The sequence below is a fragment of the Taeniopygia guttata genome, chromosome 36, assembly GCF_048771995.1.
Source record: "Taeniopygia guttata chromosome 36, bTaeGut7.mat, whole genome shotgun sequence".
Lineage (NCBI taxonomy): Eukaryota > Metazoa > Chordata > Aves > Passeriformes > Estrildidae > Taeniopygia > Taeniopygia guttata.
In genome coordinates this window covers 1,389,791-1,416,887 of record NC_133061.1, presented here as the reverse complement: position 1 = coordinate 1,416,887, position 27,097 = coordinate 1,389,791, and the positions used below count along the sequence as shown (strand labels likewise).

Here is a 27,097-nt window from a genome sequence, read left to right as displayed (position 1 = left end):
TGTTCCTTATCATTGGCTGATGTTTATCGGCTGATCCCTTATTTTGGGAGGATCTGCTGCTCTTGGAGATTGGAGTTTCCACTGCTGCTGCCAGAGCCCGGGCCAGAGCTGTTTCTTCTGTCCTGGGATGAGCCTCTGCTCGTGAGAACAGCCACTGAACTGGGACCTTATTTACACCTGCCCCACTAAAAGAGAGACCTATCCCTGTCTGCTCTGGTGTCCAGGATCCTGAGCTGGGCTCTCTCTGCCCTGCTTGGAGCCCCTCACCCCCTGCCTGCCGAGACATCCTGCCAGCCCAGCTGACTGCTTTTTGCCAGTGCTGCTGGGGCACCGAGCTGACTGCTTTCTGAGAGTCCTGCTGGGGCACCGGAGCCGGCTGCCCCGGGGTTTGTGAAGCAAAGCCTCTCTCCAGCCCTTCCCCCTTCGGACAAAGCCGCCATGGCCCCGCGCTGCCGAGCCCGGCCGGAGCGCCCCCTGCAGCCGCGTGGGGGTCAGCGCACCTGCCCTGCCCCCGGGAGCCACAGCGCCCCTGCTGGCTGTGCCCGGAACTGCACCGCAGGGAAAGCGCCACGGCCCAAAGGCCGGGACTGGGCTCTGCTCTGTTTGCTGTTCGTGCCGCAGCTGCTGCTGCTTGTTTGCTTTGTTATACACACTAGGAAAGAGCTGATATTCCTATTCCCACATCTTTGCCTGCCTGAGAGCCCCTTGATTTCATGATTCTAATAATTTGGAGGGAGGGGGTTTACATTCTCCATTCCACAGGAGGCTTTTTGCTGCCTTCCCTAGCAGACACCTGTCTTGTAAACCAAGACCAGTTTTGGCACCGATGTGCAGCCTGAGGGCATTGAGAGAAATAGGGTGAAACAAGAATAACAATTCTTGAGTAACATGATTTTTTTTTTTACACTGGATATAGAAACCTTGTTAGGTGTCACCATGTGGTCTAGCTTACCCTGGTTTGGGTGGCACATGGTTGTGGCTACATTTTTCCCATCCTATAACTATGGCAAATCTGGCTGATAATCAATTTGTTTGATGGGTTAATATGGTGAGGAATTTATGGATTTTTAATTTCCTCTGGTCGGTGGGCACACAGATTCGGGGCTACCACACACTAACTGTATGTGTTTGGAATTACTTTAATAATGGCACCTACCATGAGGAAATGACACCAGGGGAAGTTTTCTCCCAACTCCTCAGCCAGCTCTTTGGGTCTACAGTGGTTGGTGTTCCTGCTATGCCTGTTAAGCCTATTCTGTTCAGCATTCAGAGGTAAGGGAAGATTGACTTAGATAACTATCGTAGCAGGGCGTCCCCAGCCTGTAATAATTAGCACTGACTCCATGATTCCAGAAGGCTGATCAATCCCTTTATTACATTATCCTATACTATACTGCTAAGAAACACTCATCGCTCTTGCAGAGAGTCTGATACAGACAGACCAGACTGGTTAATTGAAATCCAAACACCATCACCATTGGCCAATTTAGAAATCACCCTTTGGTAAACAAATCTCCATAACACATTCCACATGTGCACAACAACAGGTGCAGCAAGTGAAGATAAGAATTGTTTCTCATTCTTTTCTCTGAGCTTTCTCACAGCTTCCCAGGAAAATCCTGGGAGAGCTCTCTCTCTGCTCAGAGGATATGTGATTACCACAGGTCAGTTGTGACAATGCGGGTCCAAGGACACCACGGTGACACTGGGGAACCTCATGGAACCAAGGGGCCAGGGTGACACTGTGCTGCCTCATGGAATCAAGGAGACCAATGTGAACTCAGAGACCCCAAGGAACCAAGGGTCCATGGTGACCTTGTGCAGCCGCAGTGTCACAGAGGAGCCGCTGTGACACAGCGAGGGCACACGGAGCCCAGGGGCCACTGTGACACATCAGGGCTTTGTGGAACCATAAAGCCACTGTGACATTGCAAGGCCTCATGGAAGCACGGGGCCATTGTGACACTGCAAGGCCTCATGGAAGCACGGGGCCATTGTGACACTGCAGAAGCAAGGGGAACATTGTGACACTCCAGGGCCTGATGGAACCAAGGAGACCATTGTGACACTGTGGGGTCCCATGGAACCAAGTGAACATGGAACAGGTCTGGCTGGCTGGGCCTCCTGGGGACCACCTGACAGGTCTGGCTGACCTTGGCATGTTGAGGGCTGCTTCTCATCTGCCCCTGAAGCCCTGGGACTCTGGGCTTTCCTTCCTATGGGAGAGAACTGTCCTTCTCCTCCAGGGTTCCATGGCCAAAATTGGGATTCCTCCTCCAAAATTCTGTACATCCAAGGATTGCTCCCAAGTGAAAGCTGCCAGGACAGACAGGTCTGGCTGCCCTTGGCCTCTTGAGAGATGCATCTCATCTGCTTTTGAAACACTGGGGATTGGTGATTTCCTTCCAATGTAAATAGTTGTCCTTCTCAAGGTGACCGTGGTCAAAATTGAGATTCCTCCTCCCAAATTCCATGTATCCAAAAATTCCTCCATTACAAAACATGTCAGGAAGAACAGGTCTGGTTGGCTGAGCCTCCCAGGAGCCACCTCTTTCTTCTTCTGCCTTTGAAACACATGGTTAAAGCCAGGGAATCTCAGAAAAACGGAAAGCTGGACAAGACAAATGCAGGTTCAAACCAATGTGGTTAATCAAGCGTTTTCCCTTTATTCAAGATAAGGTGGTAGTTTATATAAGCTTCCACATAGTTTACAAAAACAAAGACACTCTAATTGGTAGGCTAACATTGTTTACCTTTTCCTTAAAACGGCCTACACTTTACACCATAAAACCTATACTAATTCACACCCAAGCAACCCAGTGGTCCCGATCACACCTTAAGACTATTTTCTATCTGCGCCACAAGCTCTGAATTTCTAACTGCGTCAGAGGCTTTGAAGGCCCCACCAGGCCTCAATCTGAGGCCTAGACTGGAGTAGCTCAACTTTCACAATTCATGTCCTCTTTCTCTCAAAAATGCTGCAACAATTCCCTCTTTTTCTTTTTGAGCTACTCAGGCTGGAGTGAAGGCACAATGAACTAATTTTTGCACACACTGTAAAAACACGGTATAACAATTAAAATAACTATAAGATAAAAAAAAAGTACAATACCAAAACAAATTAAGTCTTTGACCCAGCCAAAAAACCTAAAGAATTGAGCCAGTTATCAAATGGAGTGTCCACTATGGTAAGTTTTTTCTCATGTTTTTTCAATTGCGTTAACTGTTTATAAATCGATTGAGAATGGTCAGACAAATTCATGCAGCACATGCCCTCAAATTCTTCGCACCCATGTCTTTGTGCTAAAAGAAGGAAATCAATTGCAGATCTGTTTTGTAGAACCGCATGATGGGTATCGTCTACATCTGCAGCAAGCTCACTCATCAATTTAGATGTGATATTAATTTGTTTTCCTGTGTAGCAGGCTAGAGTTCTCAATTGTGTGAGCGCTTTTGATGAGGCGACCCCTGGGGCAAAGAGTGAGGCCACTACTACAGAGGCACGCCCCCACAATGACACTATATCTTTACAATTAGGGTCCATTTGGAGAACACTGTGTTTGGCTCGTTGAGTCTTCTGAGGCAATTCGAGAACCTGATGTATGGTGGGAGCAAAAAGCGTCAACCTACCGATATAACATGGGCCTCCCCTAGCATTTTGAGGGACTGCTGACCAGGCTCAGTCCCCACAGATGAGGAAGGTTCCTGGGGGCAGTTTTCCTGCACCACCTCTTGGCGGTGTCACAGATTGAGTCGAATTGTTACAATATTCTGAATAGTTGTAATACAATGGTGATCTGGGAGAAAACCAAGTGTCGTCATCTGTCAATTTTCCATTTTCTTGAGTTGGTTTGGTAGCATAAGATCCAAATATCAAACAGTAATTTCCTGGGACAGAACCCAAAAGATCAAATTCTTGAAGACTGTCATCATTAAATTTAAGGTTTTGCACAAATGCAACAGCTTGTGCTCCCAGTGTGCTATTTAGATTTATTTGAGCTCGGGTCCAAGTTTTGAACTCTGCAATGGGACCCAATGAGATTCCAATTTAACAAGTACAAAAAGGGGTTAGAACAGTGTGGCTAACAACAGGCAGAATTAATCTTGCCTGGTTTGTTTGGCCCAAGTGATCCACATATTTTCTCTTTTTGTCAATGTCAAGGATTTCAGATACTTCAACGACCAAAATACTGCTTAATAAAAACATTGAGGCCCACCACATATTTCTCAGGTTTTTGAATGCCCTGTTTAACATGAAAGAAACAAACTTGATTCTAAACATAAACTATAACTTCTAATAAAGTAACTTCTGATAAATCTAACTTCACACTTCTGATATTTCAACTTATTTCTCTGTACTCTAAAAACTTAATTTTCATCAGAACTGGATTCATCACGGGATGTTCCAGGCAAACTGTTGTCGTTGACGTTGTTATCACTGCGGGTTGGTATCTTTTTCATCTATTTTTAAAATTCTGTCTCTGCCTTTTCGTATCAATGCAGCAAGAGCATCTGTCCTGCCCATCTATAACATCATTAAGAACACACTTATAAAAAAAAAAACCCAAAGCCCACGATCTTCTGTGGGTGAAACACAAATCTTTGCACAATCCACTTTTGCTGTGCATCCTCTGATCCACTTGTGGAGAGATCAGTGCCCTCTTGCAATTGATAAGTTCCACATTCTTCACTGAAATCCATCCAGATTCTGCACCTGTTAAAACACAAACAAACCCAACACCCCCACAGGGACTGGAGGGTCCTCTCTCAATTCTGTTCCCTAAAACTTGCATGAAGAAATGGAAATATCAACATCTTTGTTATAAACATGAAAAAACATCAAAAACAAAACAATGCATATAGTAAAAAAACTAACAACAAATAAAAATCAATCAGATAATAAACAATTAATATTACATATAAAATCACAGTTACCAAGTGCTACACTATCAAATTGTCATCCCAGAGTCTGCAGCAGCTGACAAACCTTAAAACAACAGAGATTTGGATAAAACATGTCCGGATCATGTCTCTCCAAAACTCCCTTTGAGGCTCAGCTGTCCTATATAGTCAAATTGTAAAGCCAAAAGGACTTGAATACTTTTTGATGCAGAAAACATCTGGATCAATCACACCATCCATGTAGAGCCAGAGCTTGGCCAGAGCTCGAACTCTAATTGGGGGATATGTTTAAAACAAAAGTCTTAGAAATAACTGTTATAAGTAAAAAACCTTATTATTAAAATTTCATCAAACCATCAAATAATTGAACCTGTCCAAAATTTCCTTCAAGACAAAAATTCTCTAAATACAACAAACCTTTTCTTTAGAAATCTGAAAATTTGAAGTCTGAAATCTTAACCCAAAACTTGGACTATAAATTTGTAAAAAAAAAGATGAACTGCAGCTGCATAGAAGATTGGACAAAAAAAATCACATGAGTAATTAAAAAATAAAAAACACAGGATCCTGAAAAAACACATCTTGCAATCAATCACCGAGAAAGACAATAAAACATATGAAAACTGACTGTAAATATTAAAACAACACCTTAATACCTTAACATTTTAATAATAATTCTTATCACAAAAATCAGACAACTTACATTATTTGATCAGTCTATCAACAAGAAATGTTTAAAATAGTTTAAGACAATCTTTTCAAAGCATTTATATAGCATTAGTAACAATCATTACTTATCTTATCATTACCTACAAAAACTTGACAATTATCATTTATCTTATTATCTATAAAACTCAAAAATCATAATTACTTATATTATTATTTATAAAAACTCAAAAACAGAAATTGTGAACTCAATACCAACATTCCATCTGACTGACTTTTCTCAAATCTTTGTTTTCAGAGACATTTTTGGCAATTAAATCATTATTAACATTTCTATCTTTATACAGTGATTTTTATCTATATTGTATTTGAAATAACATTGATTTGCATAATGTCCATCCCTCTTGGTATCTTGGAAAACAATTGGTACTGCTATACTTTTTCATTCCGTCTTCTGACTTTTGCAAGGAATTGGAAAAATGCTGTTGAAATTTTTGCTGTGGTGTTGCAATCCCTCCATTGGTGACACTGCTGCTCTCGGCGTTGTTGCTGCCATGGCAACCAGGCTGTGCAGCGTCTCCGCCGCCATTGTTGGGTGCTGCAGGGAGATGAGGGGGCGGCACCGTCTCGCTCCCGTCCTTGCTGCATCACTGTGGGGACGGGAGAGGAGACTCCCCTGATGCGGCCGCGCCCCGCCTGCGCCGACTCCAGCGCGGCCGAGCCCCCGGGAACGCCCATCTCCCTCCTCGCGCTGTTGCTCAGCAACAAGGAGCCTTCTGTCTCTCGGCCGAAGTCCGCTGTGCCCCGGGGCCGCCTCAGGCTCGGTGCCGGCCGGCCCTGCTCTGCCTGGCCCCGCTCTGCCTGGCCCCGCGCTGCCACTTCGCGCTGCCGCTTCTGCGGTGCGCCCGGGCGGCTGGCCGGTGCTCACCGCCGCACCCTGCTGCTCTCCGCCACAGCCCGTTGCCTTAGTTCTGCCAACCCATTCCACAAGGGACGAGGAAGGGCTTTCTGTAACTTTTTCTTGCCTTTGTATCTTGTTTTGTGATCGCTTGTTCCTGCTACAATTGACATGCCGCACTGGGTTGCTCGCCGCCGCCGCTGCCGCTGCTGCGGGGGGGCGAGGGGCCAGCACCGCTTCTCTCCCGCCTCCGCGTTCTATCACTGCGTCCCAAAGCAGCTGCCCCAACTCTTGCCATTCGACTTTACTAAAAATCAGCGAAGGCTTTTGCAGCTTGCCTTTGTTTCTTGCCCACAGAACCAACTGTTCCAAATCGGCTTCTTTAACCTTTTCAGCTCTCTATGAGAGAATAGGAAAGAGAAGCTGCACGGAAGCCTGGAGATCCCTATCCAAATCAAGCCCTTTAAATTGCCTCCGTTTGAGAAAGGAGGTGAAAAGGTTATATGCTGCTTGCCTATCCATTACTATCGTCAGCGCTGTTGCAGCCCCTCTAGGCTTTGGCAGCACGTATCGGCTGAGCTCACCGCTGTGGTCACTCAGGGCGCAGCTCCAGGTAGTGGAGCTTAATCGCCGTCCGTCTAGCTGCGGGACCCGAACCCAACACAAATGTCTCACAGATCCAGGCGGGGGGATCCCATCCGTTCGGGCGCCAGATGTTTGTGAGATTGTCACGGGAGACAAGTCTCATGCTGTCATGATCAACAAATCTCAGTTTATTGGAGTAGATTACAGTTTCTTTATACAAGCACTAATTAGTTCATACATATTGCAAAAGCGAAGCTCAGGATTGGTTACCTTTTTATTAACACATATATCTCTTTGCGATAAGCCTTGCAGTTACTGCTTCTTATACTTGATTATCTTTCTGCATACTAAGCAATTTTACATCTTGGTTGTTAAGGAGACATCTGTATGTTCAAGGTTGTTAGGGGACATCTGTTTCTCAAGGTTGTTTTCATGCTACAAGTCACGTATTCTCACACTCTCATCAACTTAACCCTTTCGTGTCCCTTGCTGCGCAGCCATTCTTCAGCTAAACTCTCGACAGATTGTGAAAAGTCCTTTTCTCCCAGCCCGCGCGGGCAGAGAAGGAGTCGAGATGTGGAGCTTTGCTTCTCAGGGCCGTTTATTTTCCCTTTTCTCTAACAGCTTTGTCCGCTCTGCTGAGCTCTGTCTAGCAGGTCGGTCTGTGGCAGTCTCCCTGCCCTCAGGGCGCTGTTTGCCTTCTACACTAAAAACTACTGTACTGTGTTTACAATAACGTGCCAATATCTATCATTTCTGTTGGACAGTGTGTCTCTACCTTCAACCAACAGAAAAGTGGCACCATCACAGCAAGACATGGAGGGCAAAAAGAAGGAGAAGAAGGTCAGGACACACCCAGATCCCTCCACCTTGTCCCATTGAACCCCATATTTTAAAATGTTAAAATTCTACTTTTCCACCCTGTCTTAATTCACCTACCACGCTACTCAAACCCTTGTGCCTTGTAATTCCTCATACAAAGTTGGCAATTTTCTCCAGGGGCTAAAACCAAAGCCACCGGTGTTCTTGACACCATGCCAAGGTCTCCGAGGCCCCTGCCAGGGTCTCGAGCCATCAAGGGCAGCCAGAGGGATGTTCTGGATTCTGACACCCCCCAATTACCGAGCAGTGGGAGCCCCCCGGGCACTGCCCCCCACTCACTAAGCACCGGGATAGGGACCGGACCCCCCTCGAACCCTGGGAACCCCACAAGCACCAGGACCCCCCAGGCAGCGCCACCCCTGTGCACCGGGACAGGGACCGGGCCCCCTCGTGCACCGACCCCGCCGAGCACTGGGCCCGGACCCCCTTTGTGCCCCCCATCCATGACGGAGGTTCCATCCCCTGCGCTTTGACCCCTCAGTGCCGCGGGACCCCCAGGAACAGTGCAGGGACTGTGGGGGACCCCAAGGGCTGGGGGGGCACGGGGGCTTCACCAGCACTAGGGGAGTCCCTTAGGGTTTGGTCCTTTCTCCCCCCCCGTTATCTCCCAAGGCCCACTGTTATCATCAGGGTCCCCCCCAATTTACTGGGACCCCCCCCATTCACTGCTTCCCCCCTTCCCTGACTCCCCCAAAGCGCTGGGACCCCCCGAGCTATGAGCCCCCCGCAGTGCGCCAGGACCCCCCACTCACCTCCCATCCCCCACCCATGGGAACCCACCCAAATCACAGCAGCACAAGGAGAAGAAGCCAACACCTTCCCCACACCCAGCATGGATCACCAGGACCACGGATCAGCAGGGCTCTGCCCCACGGGGGTCACTGGGGATCATCCAGCCCGGATCCTCCCATGGGGGATGGAGCCACAGCAGCACACCAAACTCTTCCCTCACTCTCTTCCCTCACTCCAAGCTCTTCCCTCACTCTCTTCCCTCACTCCAAGCTCTTCCCTCACTCGGGGCACTCACAGGGCTTCCCTTAGTGGTGCCTCCGTTGGTGCTGGGTCAAGTGAGAGCTCCTGGAGAAGCTCTTCCCACACTTCCCACACTCGTAGGGCCTCTCCCCGGTGTGGATGCGCCGGTGCACGGTGAGGCTGGGAGTTGCGGTTGAAGCCCTTCCCGCAGTCGGGGCAGCGGAAGGACCTCTCCTCTGTGTGAATCCGCTCATGTCTGAGGAGATGGGAGCTGGTCTGAAACCTCTTCCCACACTGGGGACACTCGTAGGGCCTCTCCCCTGTGTGGATGCGCTGGTGTGTTCTCAGGTGTGAGCTCCACCCAAAGCTCTTCCCACATTCCAAGCACTCATAGGGCCGTTCCCCAGTGTGGATCACCTGGTGCCGGACCGGGTCCCAGCTGTCTCTGAAACTCTTCCCACACTCCCCACACTCGTAGGGCCTCTCCCCAGTGTGGATCCTCTGGTGCACGATCAGGTGGTCATTCCGGCTGAAACCCTTCCCACATTCCAAGCACTTGTGGGGCTTCTCCCTGCCATGAGACTTCTCCACCAGCTCCGAGCTCCGGCTGGATCTCCGCCCGCCTTCCTGGCTCAGGGGGGCTCTTTCCTCCCCGCAGCTCCCTGGGCTGGGTTTGCAGCTCCTCCTCCTGCAGCATCTCCGGGGCTTTTCCTCCTCCTCCATCCAGACACGCCCTGGCAATGACAAATCCTGGTTTGGGAAAAAAAAAAAAGCAGAGAGCACCTTGGACTGGAGGTTCCTCCTTGCCCAAGGTCATCTCAGGAAGTCATTGGGAATCTTGTGTCTGTAAGCACCTCCAAAACACCAAAATGTAGCCCAAAAATCCCACGAACTTCAAGACACAGATCGAAAACTCCCCAAACATCACAACTCAGCAAAAACCTCCTCCAAAACATAAAGATTCAGCTGCCACATAAAAACCAAAGCACCAACATTTAGCCCAAGAAAGCTCAGAAACACCAAGATTCACCCCGTGAAAATCCTGGATCCCCCTCCACAGTCACCTGCTGCATGTGGGGGGAGCAGCGCTCCTGGGGCTGGAGGGAGGCTGCAGATACAGGGAGGGGTGGAACCTTGTGCTGCTTCCTCTTTCTACTCCTCCTCCTGTGTTCCTACTCTTCCTCACACTCTTCTTCCTCTGGCCATTCCTCCTTCTCCTGCACAATCCCACCTTCTCCTGCCACCTACATTGTTTGACCATTTTGTTCCTCAAGCCTGCTTCTCCTTCCCTTCTCCTCCTGCCCCCAGGCCCAACACCCACTGCCGGCTCCCTCTTCCCCCCAGACCCACAGCATCCCAGCCGAGGGGCAGGGATGGAGCTGGGGCAGGTCGGGCTGGGGCAGCGCTGGGCTCTCGGCCGCTCCCGCCCGCACTCGGTCCCCACTGCAGCCGCTCCCGCCAGGACAGCGCGGGGGGCCCGGCCTTGGCGCTGCCCCACTCCCACCTCCCCAAATTCCCCTCGCGGGGGCGATGGGGCCGAGGGGGGGGCGCAGGTGGGGTCCAGGTGGGGAACGCGGGGAGCTGCGAGTCTGCCTGGCAACTGGTGAGTCATCAGCGCCGCGGGCTCTGATTGGCTGAGCTCTGCCTGAGGGCTGCGCCTGCAGCAAAGAGGGGACACCCTGCTCCAGGGGGGATGTCCCACAAACGGGGGACCCCCATGAAAGGAACAAGAGCAAAGTGTCTTTACAAACAGATGCTCTGAATCTCCTCAGAGATAGGGTCAAGCAACTTTCATGTAAGTAAGTGACAGGAGAAGCCTTGGTTTCAGAAAATGTTATTAATTGATGACACAGACTGCTGCTCAGCCAAGGCCCTGCTCTATTCATGAACTTCCAGAAGAACAACAAAGACTTAACAGAGCCATGAATATCATTTGCTATATAAAAGCAGGGAGCATATTAAGTTGGGTATGTAGTAGGTGGATTGGGAAGTCTGTAGCTCTCAAGTGCTTCAGTCAATGGGGAAAGCAGAGGGAGATGTGGCCAGGAGAATTAGGATTAAAGGGAGGCTGTGTCCTCCAACAATTGGAGAGATCCCATGGGGAATGTCCCATGGCCTTTCCCATTTTTAGAAATTAAATTAATTTCACAGGACTCCTCTGTCTGCTTTGTGGACAGAATCCTCTGGTGATGTCAATTTTCCCGCACACCCTGGGGCAGGGAGTGCAGCTGAAGGTGCCTCACCCACTTTGGGTGATCGGCTCCCTTGGCTGGCGGCGGCACCGGGGATTGATTGGGGACCCGGGAGTGACCAGGAGACAGACGAGTGACACATCAGGGGGGTCTGTGAAGAGTCAGCAGGGAGAGAGCACTGAAAATCTCATCAGTGAGTGCCCTGGGATCTTCGGGGAGTGAACATGGCAGGGCACCCATGGAGGGGAGAAAAGGGAAAGCCAGGGAGGGCTCCTGGCAAAAGGGAGGATGACCCCAAAATGTCTCTGAAGGGTCCCATGGGAGAATGCTGAGGTAGTTTGCACATTCCCCCAGAGGTAATTAAGGACATGGACATCCAGGGGGGCAATAAGGGAAGGGGAGAAGGGATTTGGACAACAGGGAATGGATGGTGTTGGTGTGCTGGGAAGGGATTGAGTGAAGGGGAGTGTGCAGCAATATGGTTCAGGCAAGAAGCAGCAGGAGGAATGTGTGTGGTAAGAAAAAGGGTAATGGAAAAGAGGAGGAAGAGAAAAATACTCAGGATTGGGAAGTTTTTCAGCAGAGTCTTATCCTGACAATTTGCCAGCTGATACTTTGAATTCCCAGTTTCCAGGAGAGGAAAAGCAGGAGGTCAGGATGTCAGGGGTTTCTCTGTGGTGGGCAGCGGCAGCAGCGGGCGCAGAGGTGCGGGACCGGGAGCAGGGCTGGGGGCCTGTGGGGAGCTGCGGGGCCGGGCCGGGGCTGTGGGGCAGCCGGGGCTCAGCGCCGGGCGCTGCCTGACCCCACCAGCCCCGGGCAGGGCCGGCAGTGGCCCCCGGCCCCCAGGAGGCTGCGGGACGCCCTGGCCGCTGCCCGGCCCCGGGGAGCTGCCGGCCCTGCCCGCCGGGGGGGCCGCCTTTGGACACTGCGGCAGGACAGGCACCGGCTCTGCCACACGGGCTGTGCAGGGGACCCTGAGCACAAGGAGCAAAACAAAGCAACATCTGGAAACGCAGAGTGCACATGGAAGGATCAGGATTTTCTGTTGAGGATTTGGTTTGGGTCCCTGCAGAAAGGAAAGATTTTGCAGAAAGCTCAGCAGCTCTCAGAGGATGAGCACCCACAGGCAGTGACCGGGGCTGCGGGAGTGGCACAAGAAGGCCCTGCAGCACTTGGGCACAAAGACACAGCAGCTGAAGGCAAGGAGGGATGAGCAAAAGGCCAAGCTGAAGGCAAAGGCCATGGCAGAGTTCCCACAGCCCCTGAGGGACCAACCCCAGGGCCCAAGGGGGCCCCAGCACCCAGGGGACGGCGTCGGCCACAAGCACCTGGCAGAGGCATTGCCCTCCTGGCCAGGGCAGAGCCCACCCAAACAGCCCCTGGGAAGGAGTCAGGGCTCCAGCTGCAGCCCACAAGGACACTGCAAGCACAGACAGCAGCACCCTCAGGAGGAGCGAGTCCACCCCTGCATGGACATGGATTGTCAGGGCTCTCTGAGCTCCCATCCCACCAGGGACCCACCACACTGCAGCCCTGGAGAACATCCAGGCTGGGTCTGCATCCAGAGGAGGCCTCTCCTGATGGACACAGGGGCCTCTCCATCCACTCTGAATCTTGCACCTAAGGGGGGAACATTGTAAAGGGAATAAAAGGGAAAGCTGAGCTGGTGTCATTTGTTTAATCATTATTAGGAGCTGTGGAGGATAGCTTTGAAATAAACTAATTTCTTTTCTTCCTACTGTGATTGTTATTAACTGAGAAGGAATTTGATGGTGGCATTGTAATATTGTAAAAGGTGATACAGAGGCTATTGCTGCTGTACCTTTGTGTCAAATGTCTGGCAAGGACTATGCTGAAGGGAACCCAGAGGTGTGGGCAGCCCCAGAGGGAAAATTTAATTTGGATCCTCTCCAAATTACTTGGAAGCAACCAGGACAAGTGGTGTCTACAAGCAACACCCTGTTCCAGGGGAGGGAAGGAAGGGCTCACAGCCTGGTATGGAGTCCCTGCTAAAGGCAGAGATTTTGGAGCCAGGGATGTCTCCCTACAGCACTCCTATCCTGCCACTCAGGGAATCAGATGGCTCCAATGAGGAGCACAAGAACAAGTGGAAGACAAAGCCTCTGTGAAATGGCTGAATGTTCTAGATAAAAAACACTTTTGAGTATTAAGGGGAAAAGTGCAAATGGTGGAGAAAAACATTAAATATTTGGGACATATTTTGACTGAAGTTACGTGGTTGAATGACCAAGAGAAGGTGTGGGCAATCTCAGAAGTAACGTTATCCAGGACCACAAAGGAGCAGAGACAATTCTGAGAATTAATAGGGAATTACACAGCCTGGATTGAGGATTCTCTGTTCCAGCCAGAACATTGTAGGACTTTGTAACCACAGACAGCCTCCATGCTGTGGTATGGACAGGAGAAAGAGAATAAAACTTGAGAAAATGAAAAACCAAAAATATTGATGCCTCAGCTGTGGCTCTTCCAGACTCAGAAAGAAAAATGGGATTGTAGGTGAATGTTCAACAGGGCCATGCCAAAGGAATTCCTGGGCCAACAAGTTCCACCCAGTGGCCAGAGTGGCCTCATTGTCTGCAGAATTGTGCAGTCACAGCTTCAACGGGAATCGAGGCCCAAAACCTGATGACAACAGGATCTCCAACTGTTCCAGTCTGCCATCAAGTTCAAGCTTTGATAACCAAAAGAGCCTCGCAATGGATGAGCAGTGCTCAGTTATTACAGTGTGAAACTTGTTCAGTGGCACAGGAGGATTCAGAACTGAGGACAGGGGAAGGGTTTAACCCAGCCTCCTGTTTGAACAGCCCCCAGAGGGGCTGGGAAGAAACCCAGCACTGCATTCCAGTGACAGAGCTCCAGACCCAGCCTGGGGGAGATTCAGGAGACATTGCCTGGCCTGAGGCAGAAAATGTCTTTGTGGATGGCTCTTCAAGGGCAGCAGAAGGGAAAAGAGTTCCAAGACACGCTGTTATTGAGGAAAGGGAATCAGGCAAAGCCCAGGTTACCCCCCATGGTCAGCTCAACCGGAACAGCTGTGTGTGCTTGTAAGAGCCTGGCACTGACATGCCCTGAGCAGGAAGGCTTCAATATCTTCTGGTGACACCATCTCACCTAACAGGGGGGCAAAAGCAATTCTGATTGCTCAGCAGCCACTGGATCACTTCTTAGGGTATTTCTAAAAGGAGTAATTAATATAAAAGGCATTGTGGAAGCAACAGACTCAGAGAGCAGAACTCATTTTCCAGGAAAGATCCTCCAGGGGATCATGGCAGCTTTAGGAATACAATGGGACCTCCAGAACCCCTGGCACCCCCAGAGCTCAGGCTGGGTAAAAAGAATGAATGGGGAAAGAAAGAAACACCTTTGGAAGCTGGGGATAGAAACCAAGATGCCATGGGTACGGCTTTTGCCATTGGCTTGGGCAAGAAGAAGAGCCAGACCCAGGGCAGATATTCAATTATTTCCCCTTGCAATTGATCTTGGGAATTCCTTACCCTGGGAATTCTCCATCTAGTGCAGGGTGGAGATAAGGGACGCACATTTAAAGCAGTCTGTGGCCAGAATCCTGTCTCTGGTGCAATCTCTCCCCCAGGAAGCTGGGCTGGCACAGAGCCTGCCTTGGCACTTTGCTGTTGCCAACATCCCAGCAGGACATCGGCCCACACATCCTCTGCTGAAATCCTCGGCCTGGCCACCCTCCTTTGGCAGCTCCAGCCACCGGGGACAGCCCTTGCTGCCACTGCTGCAGCTTCAGCGCTCTCTGGGCCTGCCCTGCCACAGCTGCTGGGCAAGAGCACGGCACAATTCCACTCTGGCTCTCACTTACACTCACACACTGCCCTGCCTGCCATGGCATTGATGGAAAATACACCAGCTCATAGACTTTAACATTGTTTACCTTTGATTTCTCTACTCAGGCTTGCTTTGCCTTGGCCCTGGGGAAAGAAATGTTAAAGAATTTGTTAAGGGATGTTACACCACTCAGTGGAGATGAGTTTAACATCTCAACACACTGGGAATGGCCCAAAAGATACCCACAAAGATAACACCCAGCAGCAAAACATCAACCCCAGCAGCAAACAGCAACCAACACCTACCCCAGACACTGCCAGGGCTGCAGACACCTGGTCTGCAAAAGGCTGAGAAGGAAATCCAGCACTTCCCACCTCATTAACAGCAGAAGCAAAGAAATCTGCACAACTTGAAACTACAGAACATTAAACCAGTGGATTTAGATTGCTTTAGACTGTATTAAGTTAGGGAAAAATCGAGTAAAACCCACGTGTCATGGAACGATTTTCTCTGCACACCCGGGCTATGTGGGGATGGAATGATTTCTGTTGCACATCCTGGCCAGAATCAAGAAATGCCTTTACTCTAACACTAAACATATTGGTGGAGTTTTTCGTTCTCCTGCAGCTTCAGTGCAAAGTATATAGCATGAGAATATTTTTTTAAATAATCCTACTTCTATATCGCTGGTTAGGTTTGGCCAGGGATGTGAGAATGGGTTTTTACTCTGAGAAGAACGAGAAAAAAATTAATGGCCTTGGAACATTTTTGTGTGTTTTTGTTTCGCTTTTAGCGATGCCAAAATTTTGGTCAGGGTTTTTTGACATTCACCTTTAGGCTGCATTTTGCAAAACTAGAAGAGATTTAAAGGTGCCCTTTTAACTCATAAACATTAAACAGAGGATTTGAAGGGGAAAAAAAAAGCAGCAGGTTTTAGGGGGGCACATGTGAGGCTGCTGAAGCTGCTCTGGAAGAGAAGCTGCATTCCAGGCACCCGGGAGAGGAGCTTTAGAAATGCAAATTAACACTGTTCAGGCCGAGTGGAGACAACGTACCTTAGCTCTTCTTGCCTAGGGCAGGAATTGGCTGATTCCCTCTGCCCCTCACCCCAAGCTCTGCCTGCTTGCACAGATGGAATCTGCACGGCTGAAGGCAGAGCCCATGGTGAGGATCTGACTCTGAAACAGAAATGGCTGAGGCTGCAAAGGGAAACAGCAAATGGAGAATGTTGTGAAAACTTCACTAAAATACGGGGGGGATCATCCCCCTGCCCACTCCAACATCTGCTGCCACTGTCTGTGCTGTACAGGGTGTATCAGAGCACTGGGGCTTTTGCTAGAACAAGTCCAGGGAAATTAGTTGGAATTCAAGTATTTGATGATGTATTTAGAAAAATGCGGTCAATTGATGCAGCCCCAGCTTGAGGGAGCACCCAAAAATGGGGAAAAGATGAAGGGCCACCAGAACAAGTCCTACAACACCATGGACCAGCCCCTGGGAACCCAAACCAATTCATATCAGGAGACAGAGAACCCATTTATCATTTCAATGGCATCATTAGATTACAAGGTGTCCTCGGAATAAGAACCAACCAGACAGCTCCAGCTCCTGACCTTCCTGCCGACCAATCCACTGAAAGAGGAACACAACATTTCACCACGGGATGGGATCAGATTATCTGTGAGCAGAAAAAACAGGAGTTTGTGGAAAACTAAATGGCTCAAACTGCTGTTGGCAAAGAGACGACAAAGGAAAAGTGCTGAGAACGATAAAAAAGGAAATAGGTGAACAGTTTATGTATTGGTCCAAACATGGAAAGGATGGGAATGGGACACACTTTCGTGGCTCCCCGGCACACCAGGGGTTACACGAATGCTGCTTCTCCTCTTCTGTGCTGCAGCAACTCTCATCTTTTTACCATGCTCCACACCTTGGCAGTGCAGCTCATCCAGCAGCTGAGCCAGGGGATGCAGGTGGCAGCCAGGCCTCCTGATCCACAAACGGCTACAAAAGGACAGGGAATGAGGGCACTGAGAATAATCCCAAAACCAAAGAGGACCCGGGAAGAACAAAACAGAGTCAAGGAGTGAATCTGCCTGGTGATAGGGCCAGGCACTTGTAGATAAGGAAGTAAAGGGGGAAACCATCAGTTCCAATAAATTTCACAAACTGAGCCACACAATTTCTCAAAGTCCCGAAAAATTCCCGAACTTCCAGGAGAATAAAGGCTTAACAGAGCCATGAATATCGGCTGTTATACAAAAGGAGGGTGCATATTAACGAGGACAGGCAGCAGGCGCATCGGGAAGTCTGAACCTTCCAAGGACCTCAGCCCGTGGGCAAAGGCAGAGGGAGATGCGGCCGGGAAAATGAGGATAAAAAGGAGGCTGCGGACTACAACCATGGCAGAGAGGGCACGGCAAATGCCCCACGGCCTCTCCCCCTGCTCGGCAATAAAGTCACTTTTACAGGACTCCTCGCTCTCCTCCGGCCACAGAAACCTCCGGCGACGGGAATTTCCCCGCACGCTCCCGGCCGCGGGGCAGCCCCCTCGGTCCTACCCACAGCAGCCGGGCCGAGCCAGCGCTGCTCCGGCAGCGGCTCCTGCCCAGGCCCCGGCGGGAAGGAGACCGCGGGCAGCCGCTCCCGCCGCGCCCTCAGCCCGGGGCCAGCACGGGCCGGACACGGCACCACCGACCCGCCGCAGCCCCCTGCCGCCCCCTCCGCCCGCAGCCAGCCCCGAGCCCCCGCAGAACCCAGCGCGGCTCCCACCTGCGCCGGGGCCGCCTCCGAGCTCCGCCGACGCCGCCTCACCGCGCTCCGGCCGCTGCCGCCGCTCCCGGGCCCGCACAGACGCTCCCGGCGCCAATGGCGCCGCTGCCCGCCCACGGCCGCCCTCAGCCCGCCGCCGGGGCCGTGCTGCGCCCCGCTCCCACCAATCAGCGCGCCGCAACCGCGACTGACGGCACCAGCGGCCAATGGCAGCGAGCTGGGGGCGGGCTCTGCGCACGGCCCAGACTCGCCCCGCGCTCTCAGGGCCCCCCGCGCTGCGTGAGGGCAAAGCCGGAGATGAGCAACAGCCCCGGGACGGGCCCGGGCCCGAGGCGGGATTGAGCTGCCCACACAAACAAACTTCTCCGCACCTCCCGCCACGGCTTTCCCGGCCCTGCGCCTTCCGTGCCTCCGGCTCTGCGGGAAGCCCGGGAGCCTCCCTTCTCCTGCCCCTCATTAGTGCATCGGTGCTTCGCTTTGATTTCCCCCAAAAAGGGAAACCTGCCCAAAGCCCTGTGGGTGAGCGGGGGAGGGGAGAGATTTCTGGCAGAAAACTCCAAAGACTCAGAGCAGGATGAGGAGAAGTCAGTGCAGAGCCTTAAATGCAGCTTTCCCCACGCCTCCCTGCTCCCAGCTGCACCTCCTCCCCCGGCAGGGCAGGAGACAGGGAATGGGGCCGTGCTCAGCTCATCCCCCGCGGCTTCTCCCTCTGCTCAGGGACAGGAGTCGTTCCCTGCTGCACCCTGCGCTCTCTCCCAGCCGAGACTTCTCCAGGAACTTCTCCGAGCCGAGTCCATCCCCTGGGGCACAGCCCCCTCCAAGTGCTGCAGCGTGGGTCACTGTGCCACGGGCTCGGTCCTGCCAGGCCAGGCTGCTCCAGCGGGGCCCCTCTGCCCACGGGGTCACAGCCTCCTCTCAGGCATCCCCGAGCTCCAGCCTGGCTCCTCCAGGGGCTGCAGGGGGATCTCTGCATCCCCACGGACCTGCGGGGGGATCTCTGCATCCCCATGGAGCTGCAGGGGGATCTGTGCAGCCCCGTTGTAATATATGTTATGGAATAATTCGTGCTTATATAAAACATACATGAAGTCAGTTGTGCTTGTAGAAAAAGATTCTTAAAGTTTTAAAGGACCTGAAGACCCAGCCGGGAAAGACTGGAAACCACAGATGACAGAGAAAGAAAGACCTAATTTACAAATGAAAAAACGTGTCTCCCTGCAGAGATGGGCACTTTCCGGGGATACTCCACCAGACGCCCAAGGTGAAAAATGCACATATGTTAGTTTGATTAGTAGTGCTGTATTAACATTTTAATAGTATGGTAAATGTAGTTTTGTATTTAAAATGAAGGTTTGGTAGTTAAAATAAAAACTGTATATATGGGTTTTCTTTTAAGGAATGGGTTACTCGCTTTGACATAACCCTCACAAAATACCTAAATCTTCCAGGGAAGAGGAATTTATGGTTTTCTTCTCAGAAGAAGCTAATTTCTTCAGGTCTTGCTCAGACTCGAAGATGCCATGGGGATTAAAGGAAACAGTTGGCATATAACAGACAGAGTTTCTTGTTTTAAATAGAATGTATGCATAACCATGAAGGATATATGAATATGCAATAGTGTAGTTTTAGGGGTGATTCCTTTGTTCACAAGGTATGCTTGTTGTGGCTTAAGTGCCCCAGAGCATCTGGACATCCTTAATTCTTTGCTTTTTATTGTCTTGTAATTGTCCTAACTCTAAATTTTTATTACTCTAATTGTATTACTATTTTAATAACCATGTTATTATTATTAAAAATTTAACAGCCAAGTGATTGGCGTTTTTCACAATTATGGTAGCAAAGGATGGTTTTTAACACCTCTCTGCCGGGGCCTTGGGAGAGTCAGGGTGAGGAAGACGGGTCCTGCCCTATTTAGGCAGCCTCGCTCTGTTCCCCTGGTGTGTGACCAGACACAGGTTATGATCTATGGGTAAAAGGAGACAATAAAACAAAGAAAAGGGAAAGCATTCCCTAAAACCACAGTAATTAGCCCCAAGACTAAAGTGTACACGAAGAACCAAGACCCAAGGACAAAGGATAGGTGAGTATTTGTTGGGATGGGGCGGATAAGGGGGGAATGAATGTGTGTGACAGAAGCTGCTGGGTATCCCAGACTTGCCAAGTGATTGCTGTAGTCTCTCATGCTGCTTTTCGTCTTTTTCATGTGAAAAACGGCCAGTAAAGAGACCAAGTGAGTGATAAAAAAGAGAGAATCCCTCCCAGAGAAACTGGGACTGGATCTTAGGAAGAAGAGGAACCCCGTGGAGTGCCGGATTGAGGGATAAGAGTGCCCAAGAGCATCCAGGATTCAAACCTGCTGGTTTGAGGGATTAACATTCCAACAGCACTCAGGGTGTAGATAAGTAATGTAGACTGTTTGAAAGTAAAAAGTATCTTCTTGTTGTATGTGAGAGTTAGTGAAAAATAAAAGTGAGTAAATGTAGATGAATGGTAGTATATGTAATGTAGATTGTTTTTTATGAGCTTTTCTTTATCTCCTTGGAGAGAGTGTTAGAGTGTTTCCTGGCAGTCGAAAAGAGAGTATTGCAGAGAAAAATTCCTCACTTGCTGTCCTCCCCCTGCCCTCAACTCTATTCATATTTTGTCCATTCCCTCTTCAAAATACAGATTTGTAAAACTCATGCTCTGTGTCCTCAGATGGCCTTCCCAAATCAAACCTTGGCTTCATTGCAAATTGCATTGCACTAACTAGCATTGCCTTAAATTTGTTTTGGTGCAGGCAGGGTCACTTTGGAAGTAAGTTGTTGTTTACTTTGTTCCTGCAACCTTTTCAAGCTTGTGAATGGAAAAATTGTGATAGCAAACCAAGTCTTTATTTTTGCACTGTCAGCTGTGAGTGGCTGGTAGCCTTGGTAGAGGGTGCCATGATCTACACTCCTGCTGAACACGCATAACAAAAGTAATTTACTTTGTAAGGAAGGTGAAAAAGGGGGGAGAGGTGATTGGCAGACTCACCTCTCCAGGATGTAGGATTAATGTTAGAAAATGGACTGATATTGGAATGTGGCTGCTGAAATGTGAAGAGAGAAAAAGAAAGAGAAAGAGAGAGAAAGGGAGAGAGAGAGAGAAAGAGAGCGAAGGGGAGAGCGAAATACACCCCCAAGGTCCCCTCAGCCGCAGCTATCTGTAAGTTCTCCCCCATTCCTGCTAGGCAGAGTGACAACAAGGAGGGGGGGAAGTGGGGAAGGACAGAGTTAAACCCAAGGCTGTGAACAGGACCACCAGTAGAGATAAGATCAAGGCAGAGATTGTGACTCTCACAAAGTGGTTTATTGTCTTAAGCAAGATTTCTTTTTTCTTTCTGCTTGCTGTTGTTAAGAAGAGAAGGCTTTTGTTCTGAAGACTTAAAGTCTGTAAGACTAAAACAGTTAGATGTTACCCAAAAAGTAAAAGGCAAGAGATGTGATACATCTCATGTTAAAATTGGCCTGGTCTTTTTTATTTAACTAATTATAGCTCACAGGAAGAAGAATTGGTCTCTGCAGCTATTAACACAGCTGGATACAAGAAGAAGAAGTGGCTGTAGAAAAAGAGTTTAGTTAAACTCAGAAAGTTTTAAAGAAAACTAATGGTAAAAGTTAATGCAGTATTGTTTTTCTTTTAACAGTGTGCTATTAAGAAATCCTTTCCAGGTACCACTGAAGCAGCAATCCAAACCACGGAAAGAGGGTGAATTCATGCCAGCAAAACCAAAGGACTTGTGAGGAAACTTGAGGAATGGACTATCACATCTAAACCGGGTGATACCAAATTGGCTTCCAACTAGGACTGGGTGGTAATGGTTTGGGAAGACCCAAATGATCCAAGGCAGGTACAAAGAATAACACCTCACTGAGAAATAAGGCAAAGCTTGCATCACTGGTTCTAAGCCCTGCCTGAATAAACCCTGAGACGCCTCCGACACCTCCTTGGCAGAGGAACACTGCCACTTCAAACAGGAGGATTGGGAGTGTTTCAGTCAAAGAGTTCTTATAGCCTGGCCTCAGCCTGTGCCTTGTACAGGGAAGAAGGGAAATTGCCATCAGTACTATACTGTATATTTTATGTGATTCATCCTCATATTGGACATGGCAGCTGGGTTATAAGTGAATGTTTAAATTATGAGAATAATTGGCATTGTAGTTCACAAAATCTATGTTCTCGTTGCAAGAAGTATTGAGTACTGAATCAATCCCCACTTCAGAGCAATCCTTGGCTGTACAGTGTTTTGGAGGTGGAAACCCAGTTTTGGCCATGGGTACCTAGTCAGGATGGATGGTTTTTTCCTATAAGAATGAGAAGTGCAAAGTCCAGGTGTTCTGGAAGAAGATGAGAAGTGGCCACCCTTAGGCCAAGCCAGTGAGACCCTGGCACCTTTCCTCTGGGGGCTGTCCTTGGACAAAGGGCATTTCGGAGGTGGAATCTCAGTTTTGGCCATGAGCACCCGGACAGGAAGATGAGTTGTTTTGCTTAGGAAGGAAAGCTCAGAGCCCCGGTGTTTCAGAGGCACATGAGTGCCAGCTCTCAGGAAGCCAAGGTCAGCCAGACTTGTCAGTCCTGGCAGCTTCTGTCTGGGAGCTATCCTTGGATATAGGGAATTATAGAGGCAGATGCTGCATTGTGGCCATGGGTGCATAGCTGCATAGGTGGTTTTTCACATAAGAAAAAAAGCATATGGTCCCAGTGTTTGAAAAGCAGATGAGAGGTGGCCCCTGGTTGGCAAAGGCAGCCAGACCTGTTTCTCCTGGCAGATTTCATCTGGGAACTGTCTTTTGCAATATAAGGAAATTTGGAGGAGGAATCCCACTTTTGCCATGGCCCTGGAGGAGAAGGACAGTTCTCTCCCATGGGAAGGAAAGCCCAGATCCCCAGTGCTTCAGGGGCAGATGAGAAGCAGCCCTCAACATGCCAAGGTCAGCCGGACCTGTCAGGTGGTCCCCAGGAAGCCCAGCCAGCCAGACCTGTTCCATGTTCCCTTGGTTCCATGGACCCCACAGTGTCACAATGGTCTCCTTGGTTCCATCAGGCCCTGGAGTGTCACAATGTTCCCCCTGCTTCTGCAGTGTCACAATGGCCCCGTGCTTCCATGAGGCCTTGCAGTGTCACAATGGCTTCGTGGTTCCACAGAGCCCTGATGTGTCACAATGGCCCCTGGGCTCCGTGTGCCCTCGCTGTGTCACAGCGGCTCCTCTGTGACACTGCGGCTGCACAAGGTCACCATGCACCCTTGGTTCCTTGGGGCCTCTGAGTTCACAATGATCTCCTTGATCCCATGAGGCAGCACAGTGTCACAATGGCCCCTTGGTTCCATGAGGTTCCGTAGTGTCACCGTGGTGTCCTTGGACCTGCATCGTCACAACTGACCTGTGGTAATCACATATCCTATGAGCAGAGAGAGCTCTCCCAGGATTTTCCTGGGAAGCTGTGAGAAAGCTCAGAGAAAAGAATGAGAAACAATTCTTATCTTCACTTGCTGCACTGTTGTTGTGCACGTGTGGAATGTGTTATGGAGATTTGTTTATCAAAGGGCAATTTCTTAATTGGTCAATGGTGATGGTGTTTGGATTTCAATTAACCAATCTGTTTTTTCTGTATCTGTAGCAGTCAGAGGCCCTGTAAGGCCTCACTGGGGATCAGTTACCTAAGACAAGAAATCCTGAGTCATGACGACTGGACCAAAGAAGCCCCTCTTCCCCATTTGGACCCTTGTTATCTCTCTGTAAGACCATGGCTCACATTCGCCCTGACCCTGGCAAGTGGACAATTTCCAACACTCCTGTACCCATTTCTGCCCAGTTTGGCAGAAGAGCTGTCACTGTCCCTTTGACAGGAGCTGCTAATAAAGACACGGCTGTGGAACCGCATACAGCCTTCTCTCTCTCTCATCCCTGTGTCTGCCGAGGCAGTTAGCGAGCAAAGAGCTGAAATCACTAAGAGCTGAATTCACCAAAGAGCTGAAATCACCCCAGAGCTGCTCACTAAGTTTGCCCGTGCCTGGGAGTCTGCCTGAGGGACCTGGACAGGCTGAGCCCATCAGCCCAGCGCTATCCAGGACACCTATGGCAGCCGGGGTTGGACGGACCCCTGGGACCCCAGGTTGCACTATGTGGCCACCCGAAGCATCTGGCATCCTGGCACCCCTGAGAGCAGCATTCCTCATGAATTGTCACTGCCTCGGGCAGCGATGGCCCCTTGAAGGTAACTCCTCCGTTGTAGAAGTTTTCTGAAGAGGCATCTGATGAACCTCCATATCGCCATCTGGGATGAAATCTTCAGGAGTTGGATGGCAGACCACTCACCCAGCAGTTCCTTGACCCACATTCGGCTGAAGAAGTGTAAGTTTAAAACAGCCTTTTTATGCACTTTTATCTTGGGTCCCTTTTTAGGGTTTTTTTTCTTTCTTTTGTTTTTTTTTTTCCTTTTACTGCTGGGGGGGGGGGGAGGGAAGGGAACAATACTGAAATGGGATCAAAATCTAGTAAATTAAAATGATCCCAGAATGAGAGAGACTTATATTTACAAATCCTAGAAAACCTATCTGCTAACAGCTTTTCTTTCTCTAAAGGCAATCTTTCAAAAACGAACTTGAAAAAATTGATAAATAGTTTATTTCCCCGTTTCCAGATACTAACACACACACAATCGGTTTAGATTATTTTTGGGACACAGTAGGGACAAGAATATACGCTCTCCAAACTAAGGAAGACGTTTCTGTAACAGTTTCTACCTCTATTTCACTCAACTACTAAAGCAGTCGAAAAGACAAATTCTCTGCAGCTTCCTTCTGCTGAGGAAATTCCACCCTTATCTGTCTCAACAGACACTGTCCCTTCAAATGCTAATTTGCCAGATAACATTCCTCTCTCAGTCCCTGGGACGGGGAACACAGACATTGTACCACCCCACCCACCCGCGGGGTCCGTGGAGCCCACCCATCCCTCGCTCCCCTCGGACGCGGCGAGCGCGGATTCCGCTCCCCGGTCCCGCAACACGCGGCGCGCTGCGCGCCCCGTGCCCCGCTCAGTGTTGGGCTGTACCTGTGTCGGTTTCCATCGGGAACGCCCTGCCTCACCCCAAAACCTCCGCGCAGCCCCCGTGACTCCCCCAGCCCTGCAGCCGTGCCTCCCAGCCCCGCTGCGGCTCTCCCCAGCCCGCTCCCATCCCTGCCTGCCTGCCCGCCGCAGCCCCGCCGTGATGGCAGCAGCTCCCCCAGCCCCACCGCCTCCTCTGCCCCGCTCCTCCCTTGCCCTCATCCCCAAGCGCTGCACCCACCCACCCACCCTCAGCGCCCCCCGAGCGGCACCTCCGAGACCCCCACGGGGGCACCCCACTTCCCCACGCACCTCAGCCCTGCGCAGGCTGTGCCACAGTGGCGCTGCCATTGCCGCTCCACTGCTGCCTCCCTCTAGCCAAGCCCAGCCAGCTGCCCCCTCACACTCTGTCCAGCCCCCCACACCCCTGCAAACCCTCGCTCCAACACGCCCAACAAAGCGGAGTGCACCTCCTGCTCGCTCTCACTCCTCATCTGAGCACAGTGAGTCTGATAGGGACACAGAGGACATTGATCCATGGGCTCTAATCAAAATGGAAGCGACTTGGGCAGGGGATTGGGAACTAGCTCAGAGAATTTCTGCCTTCCCAGCAGTTTATATCAAGGGGAAAAGAAGTGGGGCCACCACTAAAACAAAGTGGGAACCTAACACAAATAAAGAACTGGTGCAACTATGAAATATAGCCAAAGAATAGGGTAGAAGTTCACCTATTTTCAGAAATTCCTGGAAGCACTTTTCAGCACATATTTTGGTACCTCACGACCTTAAAAACATTGCCCACTGCCTTCTTTCCCCGGCAGAATATATGCTATGGGAAAGGCACTGGAAGAGACAATTTAAAACTTTATCAGACATCTATGCTCAAGATGCAAATAGGCCAGATTTTACAGTCCAACAGCTGGCTGGAGAAGGGGATTTACAGAAACCCTGTGACCAAGCTGACACCTTACTTAAGGCAGCACTACAAGACTTGGCTATTGCAGCAAAAACCTCCTTGCTCCTTACCCCAGATGACTCTATCCCTACCCAACACTTCTCTAGTATTAAACAAGGAGTAGATGAAAGCTTTATCAAGTTTGTAGACAGAATTAAAGATGCTCTGGAAAAACATAGAGAGCACAGAGGCAAGAAAAGAACTATTGTGCCAGCTTGCCTTGTCAAATGCAAATGAACAATGTAAAACAATTCTGAGGCCCTACCCTTGGGTACAGAACCCACCAGAGAGCAAATGGTGGAAAGCTGTACACGTCATTTGTCCTCTGAAAACACAGTGGCCCAAGCCGTTGCTAAGGGCATTGCAGAAGGAGTTTCTGGTGCAGTTGCAGCAGTAACTTCCAAAGACCAGACCTGCTGCTATCACTGTGGGGAATTTGCACATTTTATAAAGGACTGTCCAGACAGGTTACCTACCCAAAACCCCCATAACACCTACCACAGACCCCAGAACCAGCAGTGCTACCAGCAGTGTTTGGGAAACTTCCAATGGAGCGCGGCCAGGCCCCGCAAAAAGACAACAAATCAAAAGCCATCCAGACCCGAGATCCCAGGAGATTCCAGGCCACATGGAGAGGATCCAACCCACTGAGCGATACAGATGGGAACACGGTACCAGTTGGTAACTGCTTTGTCCATTGACTTTAATAATAAGGATGTTTATCGTGTTCCCAAAGGAAAGCATGGGCCAAAAGGTGGTCGTTCTGACATTTTAATTATAGGTGACACTCTCCATGGCCCAGAGGAAATCTTTGTTGTTCCAGAAGGCAAGCTGGCAACCATCCGCCCATTTGTGGTAAGAGACCCCATCACCCTTTGGGGGAGGGACATTCTATCCCAATGCAGAGCTTCCCTACATATTCCCAGTCAGGATTTCTGACTGGGCCACTGAAGTGTGCATATTGCCAGATACCCCTCAGCTCACCTGGAAAGGCCAAGACCTGATCTGGATCGACCGGTGGCCCCTCTCTAAAGTAAAACTGTGCACTACAAGCCCTTGTGGAAGAACAGCTCACCAAAGGTCACATAGTCAAAACCATCAGCCCTTGGAACTCTCCAGTCTTCGTACTGCAAAAACCTGGAATGGACAGGTGGAGGCTCCTCCACGACCTTTGCAAAATCAATGAGGTCATCGAGGACATGGGCCCCCTCCAGCCTGGCCTGGCTTCACCATCGATGCTGCCTCGAGACTGGACACTTGCCATCATAGATATTAAAGACTGTTTCTTCAGCATTCCGCTGCACCCCCAGGATGCTCCACATTTGCTTTCTCCGTTCCCTCTCTTAACAGAGAGGCTCCACTCAAAAGATACCATTGGTTGTATCTTCCC

The 27,097-nt window shown here is 50.1% G+C and overlaps 1 protein-coding gene across 1 annotated transcript in view; it reads right to left on the bottom strand.

Moving 5' to 3' along the window:
* LOC101233579 (uncharacterized) overlaps positions 1–27,097 on the bottom strand; it is a 376,722-nt gene that overhangs the window by 293,821 nt on the left and 55,804 nt on the right. The window contains exon 5 of the mRNA XM_072921324.1: positions 9,189–9,477. Coding sequence (XP_072777425.1) covers positions 9,189–9,477 — 289 coding nt within the window. The remainder of the gene's footprint in view (positions 1–9,188; positions 9,478–27,097) is intronic.